The sequence below is a fragment of the Trachymyrmex cornetzi genome, unplaced genomic scaffold (genome assembly GCF_001594075.2).
Source record: "Trachymyrmex cornetzi isolate Tcor2-1 unplaced genomic scaffold, Tcor1.1 scaffold117, whole genome shotgun sequence".
Classification (NCBI taxonomy): domain Eukaryota; kingdom Metazoa; phylum Arthropoda; class Insecta; order Hymenoptera; family Formicidae; genus Trachymyrmex; species Trachymyrmex cornetzi.
Window position 1 is genome coordinate 714,336 of NW_017295730.1, and position 14,127 is coordinate 728,462.

At 32.3% G+C, this 14,127-nt stretch overlaps 5 protein-coding genes across 10 annotated transcripts in view; 2 read left to right on the forward strand and 3 right to left on the reverse strand.

The window, feature by feature from the left end:
* LOC108765503 (peptidyl-prolyl cis-trans isomerase H) overlaps positions 1 to 2,336 on the forward strand; it is a 29,243-nt gene extending 26,907 nt beyond the window's left edge. For 3 of the 4 annotated variants that reach the window (XM_018514269.1, XM_018514262.1, XM_018514282.1), the window contains exons 2-5: positions 911 to 1,033; positions 1,102 to 1,280; positions 1,357 to 1,452; positions 1,940 to 2,336. In XM_018514269.1, coding sequence (XP_018369771.1) covers positions 911 to 1,033; positions 1,102 to 1,280; positions 1,357 to 1,452; positions 1,940 to 2,336 — 795 coding nt within the window. Of the gene's footprint in view, positions 1 to 40; positions 320 to 910; positions 1,034 to 1,101; positions 1,281 to 1,356; positions 1,453 to 1,939 lie in introns of all 4 variants that reach the window. The other variant, XM_018514275.1, reaches the window with a different exon arrangement.
* Positions 2,337 to 4,803: 2,467 nt separating this feature from the next.
* Positions 4,804 to 6,463, reverse strand: Mob4 (MOB kinase activator 4). Its single transcript, XM_018513985.1, has 4 exons — positions 6,205 to 6,463; positions 5,319 to 5,692; positions 5,094 to 5,228; positions 4,804 to 5,006 (listed from the first exon to the last, which is right to left on the reverse strand). Exons 1-4 carry the CDS (start codon positions 6,262 to 6,264, stop codon positions 4,910 to 4,912), a joined length of 666 nt encoding a protein of 221 aa, XP_018369487.1. The 5' UTR covers positions 6,265 to 6,463; the 3' UTR covers positions 4,804 to 4,909.
* A 741-nt stretch (positions 6,464 to 7,204) lies between these two features.
* Positions 7,205 to 8,704, reverse strand: LOC108765177 (Arginine methyltransferase 8). The gene is made up of 4 exons (XM_018513749.1): positions 8,613 to 8,704; positions 8,423 to 8,537; positions 7,982 to 8,348; positions 7,205 to 7,736 (listed from the first exon to the last, which is right to left on the reverse strand). Exons 1-4 carry the CDS (start codon positions 8,646 to 8,648, stop codon positions 7,205 to 7,207), a joined length of 1,050 nt encoding a protein of 349 aa, XP_018369251.1. The 5' UTR covers positions 8,649 to 8,704.
* Positions 8,652 to 11,632, reverse strand: LOC108766093 (DNA repair protein RAD52 homolog). Of its 3 annotated transcripts, none has more exons than XM_018515179.1 (7): positions 11,175 to 11,632; positions 10,923 to 11,070; positions 10,419 to 10,567; positions 10,093 to 10,342; positions 9,538 to 9,687; positions 9,399 to 9,462; positions 8,652 to 8,762 (listed from the first exon to the last, which is right to left on the reverse strand). In XM_018515179.1, exons 1-7 carry the CDS (start codon positions 11,211 to 11,213, stop codon positions 8,729 to 8,731), a joined length of 834 nt encoding a protein of 277 aa, XP_018370681.1. In that variant the 5' UTR covers positions 11,214 to 11,632; the 3' UTR covers positions 8,652 to 8,728. The 3 variants fall into 3 exon arrangements, with proteins under 3 accessions (XP_018370681.1, XP_018370673.1, XP_018370665.1); XM_018515171.1 differs by having other exon boundaries at positions 8,697 to 8,762; positions 9,349 to 9,462; XM_018515163.1 differs by lacking the exon at positions 8,652 to 8,762 and adding an exon at positions 8,846 to 8,874 and having other exon boundaries at positions 9,349 to 9,462.
* A 307-nt stretch (positions 11,633 to 11,939) lies between these two features.
* Positions 11,940 to 13,553, forward strand: LOC108766112 (pleckstrin homology domain-containing family J member 1). The gene is made up of 2 exons (XM_018515190.1): positions 11,940 to 12,388; positions 13,009 to 13,553. Exons 1-2 carry the CDS (start codon positions 12,298 to 12,300, stop codon positions 13,482 to 13,484), a joined length of 567 nt encoding a protein of 188 aa, XP_018370692.1. The 5' UTR covers positions 11,940 to 12,297; the 3' UTR covers positions 13,485 to 13,553.
* The last annotated feature ends 574 nt before the right edge of the window (positions 13,554 to 14,127 follow it).

The following is a 14,127-nucleotide window of genomic DNA, read 5'->3' on the forward strand; positions in this document are numbered from 1 at the left end:
GTTTTCCGATTTATCTTCATTTTTTCACTTTACGTGACAGCCCCAGATAAACGTCACAATCGACGAAATATTTCTGCGTACGACTGTACAAGGTCGTTCCAAGTTCCATGAATGGTTCCATCGAATGGCACGCCAACGAAACGGCGATGCTTGTGACTGAACCCATGACCTACTGGCAGAGAGAGAGAGAGAGAGAGAGACGTGGTGTCTAAACACCGCCGCTGTTCGCTTCGATTTCCAGAACAGCTCAACTATTTCTGAAATTACACCCTCTAGCATTATACTGACCTTATTGACAAAAAGAAGATCTCCCGCCTTCGTAAGGGTCATTCCAAAATCTATTTTAAATCGAAATGATGCACTTCATTATTCACGTTATTGCATCATCGTAATATCTTAAAAAGTACAAAAAATTCTATGTAAAATCTTCACCATTCCATAATCAAGCTTTTCTTAGCAATAACTTAAACGGACGGTATTTCCACAGTTTTTTTTAATACTTTGATATTAAAGAATTGCTGATATTAATAATGATTAAAAGTTCAATTAAACTCTTTAAAGACATATAAAGCTTGATGACATTAAATTACTAAATAAAACTAAATTGATTAATATAAGTCAACGATTCGCAATCAACTTATCAATTCCTTCTCAATCAATTAGTTATCTTTCAATGAGTAATAAATAAGAATTGTTCAATATGTAAAGAATAAAATTATATAAAAAATAAGACAGAATTCGTAAATAAGGCCGTAGGAGTCAACCTCTAGTTGTTAAAATTTCGAGAATTTATTACATCAATAATATCTTCGTATAACATCGAGCGATGTTATACGAAGATATATGATATTATTGATGTGACAAATTCTCGAAATTTTAACAACATATCTCTATTTTGTACAAATTTCAGATGGGAAGATCGAAATGGAAGAAGAAGATACAGCAAAAAAAATCGACAGTAAGACAAACTGAAGAGTCGACAAATATAAAAGTGCCAATACATAATTTGCCAGAAAAGTTTCTCTGGATGCATGTAAGTCTTAATATCTTTCAGAATTATGAAATATGCAATTTATTCATGAAATATATATGTATTAAAAGGTGAAGAGCGGTACAAAGATCAGGAACGTTCTTGGCTACGCGATGAAGGAATTTCCCAGTTACAATAGTATTGTCTGGACGGGGACCGGAAGTGGCATCGCGAAAACAATTTCTTGTGCAGAAATCTTTAAGAGAAAAAACGAAGACCTTCATCAAGTAACAAAATTACGTTACGTCAGGTAGGTTTGTCAAAACATATGTCAGTGTACACTGCACAGTCTTGACACTCCTGATTCAATCGCCATCTGATTTCAGCTCGGAAAAGTCGAAAGAGGATACCGTTAAGGCTCATCGGATACCGGAAGTCCATATTTTACTGACTAAGGATATTAAAGACACAACTGAACTTGGGTGAGATTGACTAAATTAAACCGTGTATAATTCTTCAAAAAAATTATACTTATGATGTTCATGATAATTTGATTAGTCTGAAGATTTAATTATTTATATTTGACATCTCTTGAGATACTATATAACTTTGTCATACAATCACATTCTTATATTTGTTACTGGCGTCCAGAAATCATAAACGAAAACAATTTTTTTAATTTAATTTCAAGAAGTATTTTTATCGATATTTAAATAAATTCGAATATTTTTTATTGATTAAGAATATTAACCCTAGCAAAGTTTGAGTGAAACTCATTTAATTAAAACAAAAATATATTATTTGTAAAATATTTTTATTTTTAACACGTTTTTTTTTGCTAATAGTTTTGTTATAATTATAAAATTAAAATTATTATCTTTTGAAAGTCTTTTATTTTCTTCGCAACATATAGATGCGTGTATATGAGAAATATATAATATTATAGTTAAAAATTATATTTTTCGATAGATATCAAGCACCTGGAGATAATGGAAGATTTCTGAAAAATAAAAATGCAACGGAATCAAAAACGACAACTACAACAGAAAGCATTGATGACACGAAAATGGACACTACAGCGGAAAGCACTGGTGATGTGAATACGGGCGTTAGAACAGAAAGTACTGGTGATGTGAATACGGACATTAGAAAAAAAAATACTGATGATGTAAAAATCGACACAACAGAAAGCACTAGTGATGTAAAAACGGGTAGTACAACAGAAAGTTTAGTAAAGGGTAGTACTGATGATGTGCCTTGCATCGACGAGCAATCTAGAATAATGAAAAAAAATAAGAAAAGAAAAAAAAACAAGGCGATAGAAAACGCGGAACTACCCTCGAAGAAAAAAAAACATCGTGACTAATATAACTGAATAGAAAATATTTTTAATTTTTTCGTTATTCATATTTCTAAAATTTTTTCTCCTTTTTTTATAAATATACGACAAATATATAAGAATATAATTATGTTATAAAGTTGTATGGCTCTTTCGAGATATCAAAAATAAACGATTAAATCTTCTAATAAATCAAATTATAATGAATAATATTATGTGTATGATTTTTTTAAAGAGCCATTCAAGACTTAATTTAGTAAATCTTACAAAATTTAAACATATCCTTCGTTCCGAGTACTGATGATAACAAATTGCAACTAAACAGCCACACACAGGTGATATCGCTCCATTCTGATAATAGTTGCAAAAAAGAAATAACATAGATCTTATGTAGAAAGTTTATTTCTTTACCATTATACATAGACAATTTTCATGGAAACAATCACACGTCATATATATGTATTCCTGCTGTGTATTCTCTCGTCACATTTCGCGGTATTCATTAATACATTATAACTCGAGTCTTTTTGTACTTACAAGTTTTATATACAGTGTTACAATATCCTCCTCAGTGCGTCGAATACGAAAAGAAACAATCTCACAATGTCAAAGCCAGTGCCGTTTAATTGAATCTCGTTACGAGAAATATTCAGTACAACTCTTATATAACAACATGCGCTGATATATGTTGAGTATGAGTTCTATAAATTGCTCTATCTTCCAGCGTATGACAAAAAATCATGTGATTACGAAGATATTATTTTTAGAAGATGAAAATTACGTATTACAATGAACATTCGGCACGTCAGAAAGTAATGCCATCATTGATCGGTTGTCGTAAGATTTCATCTTAATCTATTCCGCTGGTTAAAATAACTTTTCATTAACATTATTCGTTTAAAAAACGACGCTCGTATTCGCGCTATAATTTTATAGCAGTACCTTACAATAGATTCGGAAAGCCACAGACGATCGAATTAATAAGGCGCCCAGCCACTCTACATTTCTCTTTTATTGTAGTTTCGATCTAGCCTTATATCCAATATATGGAACAAGCAATCTGTCCAAAATTCACCGTAAACTATTACGAAAATTTTGAGAACAGCATAGGAAAGCTTAGCATCCTGTAATTTGTATTGCTATACGGAATAAATGTATATGTACTATAAATAACAGTGCTATACCACATTTATCACTATGTCTCTCGTTCAAACAATACATTTTATAAAGACCAACTACGTGATCACGATTATATATATATATATATATATATTATGGTCATCCTAATACGATGTATAATAATGTGTAAAATTCTACAATTGTTTATATAAATTCACATTCTTCTGATTATGCAAGTCGGCAACAAACATTTGAGGTGTTATCTTCACCTTATTGTTATTGAAATTTCTGTATAACTGGATCTTGCCTCAAAAGCTGCTTTGAAATATAAAGATCACTTTTCAAGCTAAATCTATTATTTTATCAAAGATGGAATAAAAGCAATAATGTAATTAGTATTATCCCATAAGTTCTCATAATGAAAAATTCCGACGATTCAGTAGAATGCACGCTATCTTTATAAGTAAATTAATGATATATGAAATTATAAAAATTTAATAGAATTTTAATACAAATAATTTGACAAAATTTTCTTTATACTTATTCCGAAATTTATGAACAATTATTCACGTAACTGAATTTGTGTAACATACATAATATGTATATAAATGAGTTATATATTTTTCCATTATACGTACTTAGTGTATAGAAAGATACAGTCTATTATTTTTTACAAAAAGATGTTTACAGAAGATAAAGCATAATATATATTATATAGAGATGAGACACTTTTTGTCATCTAGTAACTTCAATAGCGTAAGATGAAAAGTTTATAACATCATATCTTTCTTCCTTTTTTTTTCTTTAAATATGTAATATGTAATATATTATAAAAACTATAACAAAGATTAAATTATCATATACAATATGTTCCAAGAAATTTGATAGTTTTAATGAAATCTTATCTTTGCACACAGATCTTAAATTAAAAGAATTGAATAAATATAAGACATTATGCTTATCAGACACGAGAAATATTCTGTTTACAACAATCATTGAACAGCTATTAATAAAACATTCAAGGAAAATTTCTGTTCAATAAAGTACTGAGCAAAGATGAGAATGTCTTTTTCAAGATCTTTGAAATTGTCACAGTTGTGTCAAGAAAATACAATTCGACAACTCTAATGAAGCAAGTGTCTTGAACGTTATCATACATTTAAATTCAGAAATTTTTTGATATTAACTTGCTCTATATTAGAACACAAATTATAAAAAAAAGTAACGTAAACTCTAATGTAACACGAATTTTTAAATATAATTTACATACATATTTTTTATCTTTCGATATTTTGTATATATTGAAGATAGATTATAACAAATTCATATTATTTAAATAAGAGTTGAACTTTCTGATCTCTTTCAAAGATCTTCGTTATACTAATCACGAAATATCAGACTAATCCGTGAATATTAGCATTTTTCTGTTCTTACTAAATCTGGCAATTCGACTTTGGACAATACGATCGCAAAGTTAGATCCTATGCTTCGCTTTCCGTTGCGCCTTCACCTTCCATAATAGGTACTATCAAATTATCCTTTGACATCAGATTATATTTCGTCACAAATGCCGTAAACCTATAACAATGGAAAATAATATATTCCCCTTTGTAATACAACATACATCAGAAAAATATTTATATGTATGCAGATCACATTCTTTACCTGCGGCAAAGGAAAGTTTCATTTTCAAATTCATCGAATATTGTTCTATGATGGAAGTATGCATGAGAAAATATTCTGTAAACCCTACGACAGACAGAGCCAAGTTTTGCTACAGAAGATTCTTTGATGCTGATTCTGAAATACAATTTTACATAGGAAAATTTTTATATAGGTTTATTTACAATAAAAATGTAACGCGTTACGAATGAGACATGAAAGAGATACCTGCTGGGAAAATATTTGTTGCTGTTAAGTAGACATGCCGCTCCATCCAATGTGTGTCGCGTGTAATCAATTGCAGGGCACTCTTTGGGAGTTTTATGTGCCGCGCATAAAAATATCCATTGTTCAGTGGCTGTCATTTGTGTACAAGTTTCAGGATGACATTCTTCTTGCAATCTAACTGCCAAACCGTTGAGCTCCATGCAGAATTGCCTGAGATGTTCGTATTTCCATACACCCTCATCATTGGCCTCTGGCATATTGAGTATCAAATCGATATTAGACGGATCTCTTCTAATCATTTGTTGAATGTACTGTTGCACGGCCAGCGTGCTATCCATTTCTTCAAACGGCTCATCCGGCCACCTGCTAAAATCCTATAGAGCAAAATAAAACCTTGATCGTAAGCTTTTATAAAAATAATTAAATTTACGTCAGCATCCTCATAAACAATCGATCTCTTCTTCACTATATAACTCATTACGATGTAAAAATAGATCCAATATTGCGTATAAACATAGTACTCTCTGCATATTTTACTACTTATAATATTGAACAATCAATAAAAACCGAGAGATAAAAGCGTACATAAAACACGCAGTATTTCAGATAAGAATACAAAGAAATCATCTGTCGATCTGTCACGCTTCAGTGAAGGCAAAGAAATCAAAAAGATATTGTAAAACTGAATGATGCTAGGAATTTGGGGACAACATTCTCGTAGTGTAAACAGTAGTTCCGTTTACTTCGAATTCATTAATTTCATCGGGGAAGTGTCAAATGGAGGAGAAAGTGCTTAGAAATTTCCACTATCGGGCGGACCCTGACGATCGGGGTGTCGCCCGACAGTGCGACGATTTCTTAACGAAATTATAACAGCGTTAATAACCTCTGCTTTCGTCCCGGGCCTGTTTCTTCGTAGGATCGTGGGTCCGTCCGCCATCTTCATCTTGCCAGGTGTTACCCTCGGAACGACCGGTGCGTGGTGCGCTCGACTGGCGTGAAGACGGTCACTTCGTCGCCGCGGTCCCCGTCGATAGATGCACCCGCGAGCGACGATTCGTCCCACCCCGGTGACGAGACGAGTCAAACCCAGTAGTTGTCCAGATTGTTCCGCCTGACGAAGCGACGCATGCGCGTCGTGCACGGCTCATTCAGGCGTGAAAGGAAAAAATGGATATTGGATTTTAAAGCCTTTTATCGCATCCCCGTCGATTTCCATGACGCGATTTCCACACGAAGGGAGAATCACGCGACTGCTCTTATTAACTGTCCACTACGCGTCTGTTCATTCCAGAAAAACGAGATCGTTACTTTAGCGTGACTTTTTGATAATTCGGAGCAATTTTAATTAATAAAATATTACAGTTGTTACTTGAATCAATCGTTGATTGAGATAATTGGAGTTTTATTGGTCTTTTTACCTCTTGTCAAAATTTTTCTAATAATCTTTTATGAAAAAAATTCTCATACTATCTTATATTTTTGAGAATTTATATTTTTAATTTATATATATATATAATTTTCAGTAATTATAGAACGGAAAATCTTGGAAATCTTAGATTAATTCAAAATTCACATACATGAAAGGTTCTAAAAGATTTATGTCCATTTCTACCAATATAGATTAACTTTAATCTCAGTTTAATTCTTAGAACTAGAAAAAGATAAAAAATAAGTTAAAACAAAATTAAAGTTTCAATTTACATTGGTAAAAACGAACTCTAAACTTTCCAAGTACTTCTGAAAAAATTGTTCTAATGTAAGAAATTTGAGAAATTTTCTAAAAAATTATAAAATTATATATAGATTCTGAAAAAATTCTGAAAAATTAAAATTAGAAATAAATTTTCCATTTAGATTATATTTTAGTGAAAAAATATAATATTTCATATTGAAATGTACAAGTCATTTTCTGCTGCGTCTGATTCACTTTTATCCAAGTCATCAATGTACTTTTTAGTCACTATACATTTCGTCATGTGACAATCACAGGGAATGTCATGATGCACTTCCTCTGCATCCAACAAACTCAATTCCATATTGTAACGCCTTGGATGTGACGCGTCTCTTTTCAATTCGAATTTGAAAGCAATAGGTTCGTTCCTTGTCACTTCCATATCTTCGGGTAAAACCACTGCAGTTTGCTTCCAATGTGTCGTTTCGTCATGAGGCCCCGTAGATAGTTCCGAACCATCTGGGAATTCGACTGCAAACCAAATGCACATCCCTTGGAACTTCCCATCCTTTTTGCATACCGATACGTAGTCCTGTCCACCTAGTAGATCAATCTCTTCCACAGAGATGCACTCCAAATCCAACCATGCAAGCAATTTACCTTCCGCCAAAATATCATCTTGATTTACAAGCAGGATTTCTGGCTTTAAGGATTTAGTTTTTCTGTACTCCTTTCCAATACACCTAAATAAAAATTGAACATGCTCTCTAAATTCTTAGGACTAGACTCTTACTCTAAAGGGTGAAAATTGAGCCAGTCTTGAAAAAGTAGCTCAATTTTCAATCTTTAAGAGTGAAATTTACTCTGAAAGTTTTAGAAAGTACTGTAGAATAAAGATACAGTGCTTGTAATATTAAAAAAAAAACGATGAAATGAACCATTTTCCAAACGGCAGTATCCTACTTTTGTTCTGAAGTAATATAATTACCTCATACTGACTCCGCATACGTTATTCCAAAAATCGTACATGGAAGGTAATTGACATGGCGAGGCATATAATTTTGCAATGGATGGGAATAATAAACCATCCTTGTGTAAGAAGTTATCCCTAGCGAATAATACAGAATCTAACATTCCTTCGTGTACTAAATAAAAACCCATCCATTCCGACACAATTACGTCTACTTTCTCCAAACTGTCTGGAGAGATGTCCTCTACTTTACTGTGAATTACTTCAACTTTGTCCTGCATATTATTTTCAATTGACACTTGCTCGATACTGTTTGCCAGCATACTTGCTTCCACTGCGTAAACTTTCTTTGCACCAACTTGTGCACAAAAAATTGATAATATACCTGTACAAAAAATATATATGAACAAAATATGTAATGTTATACATATTACACATATCCCTTAAATACAAGAATACCTGAGCCAGCACCGATATCCATTACTATTTTGTTTTGAAATTTCTCTTTGGAATTAAAAATGGCAGTTTTATATGCCAAGACACGTGTTTTGTCATTTAACATTAACTGATGAATCTAAAAATAAAATTCAATGTAATAAATATAATGTACATAATAATGATTATATATGCATGTACTTGTTTCACTTACATCAAGTTCTTCGTAACTTTCAAAGTATTGATCCATTATTCATTGACACATGCACACGGTGTAAACAAAAATTATATGAAGTAATTCACAATTCTTGTTATTCTTAGTGTTGTTTTTTATTTACTTGGTCTTCGTTTATTTGAACAATATCTTTATTGAAAAATATATGAATCATAAGTGTATTTTTATTTTTTTGCAAATCGATCACATGGGTAACATCTAATTCAGTCTTCTTGTTTATCTCACTCAATATCGATTAAATCTGAATTTTAAGTAATTTTCTGGATATTAACATCATTATTTTATGTTTAATGGACGAATACAAAAATAAACACAAGAAATCTATTTTTAAATAATTTCGGGTATACAACTCCAAGCTTCTGAAATATTTGTGTGTTTAACATGAGATTTCTAACCTCACTTTAAGTGATACATGTACAATATATGTTATACTACATACTACAGCTATTCTAATTAATAGCATTAAAAATATTTTATTTTATATTTTTATTTATAGGTTACATATTTATTTAAAACAAATATTTAGTTTGCACATTATTAAAAAAATAGACATGTATACGCGAGTATAATGAATATCATTTAACCTTATCAACAAGAATTAATATTTCTATATATATTATATATGCTAAACATACCATATATTTTTATATATACTATTAATAATAATTCTAAATATATAGTATGCTGAATGTAAAGATTTATAATTTCCAATTACCAATATCTTAATATTTGGGATTAGGTTTGTTGTCATTGGTGAACACTAACCCATCTTTTTCCATCATACGCCTTTTAAATTCCATCTGCTTTTCCATTTGTTTCCTTTTCCTCTCTAGGCAATCAGTGTTTAAAAATTAGATATTTTTGCATAAAAATGATTTAATGAATACTAAATTTTCGACGTTACCTTGTCTTAGCTTCTCTTGAATTAAATTCTTTTTTTTCGATGAAGGTTCGTCAATCTGAACATTTGTAGATGACGATTGATTAATCTCCATTTTCATGTCATCTCTTATAATTTCATTAACAGGTTGTGGATATAGTCCCAAAGAAGGCTCTATATGTGTAAGAGTTCAACATTACATATACATTGCACTATGATTATAATGACCAAGAATGATATAACACTAATTAGAATACAACTTATTCTTCAAAACTTTAATTTTAAAGTTTTTAAGCTGTTTAGAATTACCTTTTTTAATGCGAGAAAAGTATTCTTAACTTGATCTTTATATTGCAGTCAAAATGTATCACATAACATTCCATAAAATCATAAGAAAGATAGTTATTTTAGACAGAATAAAAAAATTGAATAAGAATGAAAAAAATAGAATGTAAAATCTTTTTAAGAGATTCTTCTTAGAAACTTTCTATAAAAGATTTTTATATCACTTTCTATAAAAGATTTTTATATCACTCTCAGATATCTATATTTTTTTTTATATACTTATTTCTCACAAACCTTTTATTAATTGATTTGTACTTTTATTTGGTTCAGGTTCACTCGTACATTCTGTTTGTTGTACATGAGAAACAGGTGCTTTAATTGAAATATTTGATTTATCTGGAATCTGCTTGTCTGACTTTATCACACTTTTTTGTATGTTATTAACTTGTTCAGGATCAATCTGTTTTTGTAGCTGTTGCAATTCTTTTTCAATTTTATCTCCAAATGACAACAGGACTCTTTTCAAGGCATTTACAGCAGAACCCTGCATACACAGAAATAAATGTTTAACAAAATATAAAATATTCTGCTTCTTTGTTCTCCAATTGACCGACACATACAACTCTGGCATTGTGTATCGATAAGCCTTTTGTGGATTCCTCTGCGCTGTAATAACCAATATCTTCATGAAAATTTCCATTCTTAAGCTGGACCTTGACAAAGCTGACGCAGCCAGTACAACATTTGGCACCAATTATTTCAACAAAATCTACAACAAATTCTAGCTTACTTTTATAAATCTAACAGAACTATAGTCACACTTAGGCCCGATTTCACAATATATGATTACTTAAAGATTAAAGGTAACCAAGAAATTCATGAATGAATTTCATTGATGAACCTGTTGGTAACCTTTAATCTATAGGTAACCATATATTGTGAAAACGTTTTTTATAGGAATTTCTTCAACCATGGGTACCTTCCATTTGATGATACAAGTCAACAAAAGAGTCGTTCTATCCTTCATGATATTCAGAGAGTGACAAAGATGAAAGATAAAACGATACTTGTGTCGACTTGTGTGACATCAAATTGAAAGCACCCTGAAATAGTAATAAGTATACCTAATGTTTGATTCACAACAGTATGGCTCCATTTGTCTTCTCCAAAAACCTTATTGGCCGTTAAGATTAAATTACGATGCTCCGTCGTTAGATCCATCGGTTCTGCCTTTTCGTGCGTATTCTTCATCGCGGTTTGTTTTGAAGTGTTCTGAGAGGCGAAAACATTTATAGGCATCACTCTCGCACAGTCAAAAAATCAATTTGCTACTTTATTTTACAAAGCCACAAGCCAAGATCTGTGAGATTACTCACGATTTTGATACACGACAGATATTCGTGCCCATTGTACATATTGCCGACAAAATCTTCAAATTGCAATTTTTGCGCGCGAAAGCAACCAAGGACGCACAAGAAAACGTAAACAGAAAATAAATCGACCAATAACAACAGAGAGATGTCGGGAACGAGAATATCAACAGGAAACAGCTGAAACCCAAGTCTCGAAAAATGATAATCTAGATTCTAGCAGACAGAAAAATCGACTAATCGGGTCGAATGTGGCGGCATGGCGTTTGATTTGATGGCATTCTTTACGGGAAACGTTCGAGGAAACGTTTCCTTTATATTGTTCTACGCAAATACGTATTTAAACATATTTGGCATTTGTAAAATAGCAAGAGTTACAACTACGAATGTTACGAGTTATTAATAATTGATAAAATTAACTGCAGTTTAAATGAAGTCGCCTAGCTTTATCACAATTAAATTAACAGCCAAAAGCAAGAATTTAAACTGAATAATTGTGGATAATTCCTGCGTGTTTGATTATTTTTCGCTGAATATATATACATATATATAGATATCTCGCTTCATAATCATCGCCTTTGAGTTGCGACGTAAGTAATGATTAATAAAATGACGCGGAGCTATATTTCAATTCTGTATCCGTGGCATTGAGTGAGATTCAAACCAGCTAAATTAAACGCTGACATTACGTTGCCGATCGGAAAATACAGCTAGAAAATCACGTGAAAACTTTGGCGAACGACCAGTTATTTCAAGATTTATGACGCGGATGATACGCTGATTCGTTTCGTCGTACGTGAGATCGCGCGATAGCGGCGTTTATCATCGAGGAGTGTCGAGGACTATTTTTTTCCTGACGATTATCAAACGACGCAGGAGCGAAAGCAGTCAAAGCACTCGTGCGAAGACGGGGGTGGACGGGGGGAGGAACGCGAGAAAGCGCGCTCATCGTCCCATGTCGATTGATTGACGTGGGAGGCGAGCCTCGTAGGCTGATATGCCGCGATTAATGTGACCGACGAATCGAAGATGGAATATTTCGTCAGGGCGCGACAACCCCTGTGACCACTCGTGACACGTATGTACAACGCGACAACCAGCGACAACGTCGTCCAAATTCTAGTCTGACATGAGATTCAATGATAAGGAGCTCGCGGAAGCGAGCTTTGGACCCGCGGACCTGGAGGGACGTCTAAACCACAAACGAGCCCATAAGTCAGGTTAGTTTAGTGCGAGACGCGAATATTGAGTGAGTTTTACGTAACGGCGATGATCTTAACCTGTCTTCTGTCATATCTGTCACTGCCTGTCGCTTGATAGATTTTATTTGTGTAGAGAGTTTCGATTGTGTAATTTATAATTATTCTACGAGATTACATTGTACATACATGAATTAATATTATATGCTGCTATTGCGTCGTTATCTTTGGTTTATTTAATTTAGACTTAAAGATTTTTTTCAATCATTATTGCCATTTGCAAGGCAATTGTGATAGATAATGTAGAGGGAATGAAACGATTGTAAATAAAACTTGTTAGAGAGTGTTGATTATTACTTCTGAAATACTTGGAGTAAATCTTTCTGGATCGAAACAAAGAAAGACATTTATGTATTAGTATATTATACATCAATAATCTAATCTGTATAACATTCTGTATATAGTAAATAGTTAGATTATAAAGTTGTTTTCTAGCTTTAACTCTTAATAGTACATCTCATAGTTTTACAAGAAAATTAATATCAGTTGAAGGAAAGAATTAAAAGATGTATTCACAATTCTAGATATTTAGAGTAAATGATTAACATGTATCTGATATTTATTATTATATTTGCTTCCAGTATTCAAAGAGAAATGGTTCAAGTTGCGGTACAATCTACTATTTTACTTCAATATCAATGACTTGGGACATATCGATAGGAGGCAACCTGCTGGAGTCATCATTTTAGAAAATTACAACATTAATATAGATAATTCGTCAGAGGGAGCATTTGCGTTCAGCATCTCGTTTCGTGATGAGCCAGAGAAGCGGCATATATTGAGTGGTCGATCAGAGTCTCAAGTGGAGCAGTGGGTAAATGCACTTAAACGAGCAAGCTACGAATACTGGAGATCTCGCCTGATCACACTTCAAGAAAGATTGTGTAAAAAGACAGGGAAGGACCCGCTACTTATGTATCCCAGAAATCAGGGTGTAGTGCGAGATGAAGCTTGGGAACCTGCTACCAGCTTCAGATCTCATGTACGTTCGTTTACAACGTCGGTCGCGCCTACATTGAATACAATAACGAGGGAAGTTAATCTGATAGATCTTTAATACAGAGGAATAATTTTAGACAAATTAAAATTTAATTTTTTTAAATGTAATTATAAAAAATGACATCACCAAATTTATATTTTGAAGAAATATGCATATATATATATATGTATAGTGTCGACGAAAGAAAGTTTGCGTAAAACTGCCATAAGCAAGCAAGTTTTAAGATGCAAGTCCAATAAGTATGTACAAGCTTTAATAATTTATATCTTATAATAATGTAACATAATATACTGCATAGAATCTATATCACGTGCAAAACAGAATGCGAAGGAAAATAGAATTATTGCAGTCAGATAAAGTAATTAATTTTATATAATAATGATTTTATTTGATATATTTTAACAATATTGAAAAGTATGTGTAAAATTCAGAAAAGAATTGAAAAAATTTTTACAAGAATTTTTTTCTAACGTGACAAAGGCCGGTATCCATAGTTCGTTCTTATTCTCAAGATCATCTCAAGCAATGTCTTAAAATGCTAATACGGCTCTCTGGCCGGTATTCATAGTCGGATCTTATATTTAAGACCGTCTTAAGTACAGTCTTAAGATGTCATGAATCAATCAGAAGGCCGCATTAGCGACTTAAGACATTACTTAAGACGGTCTTAAAATAAGAACCGACTATGAATACCGGCCTG

What these genes read in the sequence shown, in the direction of transcription:
- Mob4 (XM_018513985.1), bottom strand. Translation starts at nt 6,264, where the DNA reads ATGAAGATGGCGGACGGACCCACGATCCTACGAAGAAACAGGCCCGGG. An exon ending in AACAAATATTTTCCCAGCAG is followed by an intron (nt 5,229 to 5,318) that starts GTATCTCTTTCA and finishes ATTGTATTTCAG; the next exon opens with AATCAGCATCAAAGAATCTT. An exon ending in GAAACTTTCCTTTGCCGCAG is followed by an intron (nt 5,007 to 5,093) that starts GTAAAGAATGTG and finishes CCATTGTTATAG; the next exon opens with GTTTACGGCATTTGTGACGA.
- LOC108765177 (XM_018513749.1), bottom strand. Translation starts at nt 8,648, where the DNA reads ATGGATCAATACTTTGAAAGTTACGAAGAACTTGAT. An exon ending in AAAGTTACGAAGAACTTGAT is followed by an intron (nt 8,538 to 8,612) that starts GTAAGTGAAACA and finishes TTTTATTTTTAG; the next exon opens with ATTCATCAGTTAATGTTAAA. An exon ending in GGATATCGGTGCTGGCTCAG is followed by an intron (nt 8,349 to 8,422) that starts GTATTCTTGTAT and finishes TTTTTTGTACAG; the next exon opens with GTATATTATCAATTTTTTGT.
- LOC108766093 (XM_018515171.1), bottom strand. Translation starts at nt 11,213, where the DNA reads ATGTACAATGGGCACGAATATCTGTCGTGTATCAAAATC. An exon ending in ATCTGTCGTGTATCAAAATC is followed by an intron (nt 11,071 to 11,174) that starts GTGAGTAATCTC and finishes TTCGCCTCTCAG; the next exon opens with AACACTTCAAAACAAACCGC. An exon ending in CGATACACAATGCCAGAGTT is followed by an intron (nt 10,343 to 10,418) that starts GTATGTGTCGGT and finishes CTGTGTATGCAG; the next exon opens with GGTTCTGCTGTAAATGCCTT.
- LOC108766112 (XM_018515190.1), top strand. Translation starts at nt 12,298, where the DNA reads ATGAGATTCAATGATAAGGAGCTCGCGGAAGCGAGCTTTGGACCCGCG. An exon ending in CAAACGAGCCCATAAGTCAG is followed by an intron (nt 12,389 to 13,008) that starts GTTAGTTTAGTG and finishes ATTTGCTTCCAG; the next exon opens with TATTCAAAGAGAAATGGTTC.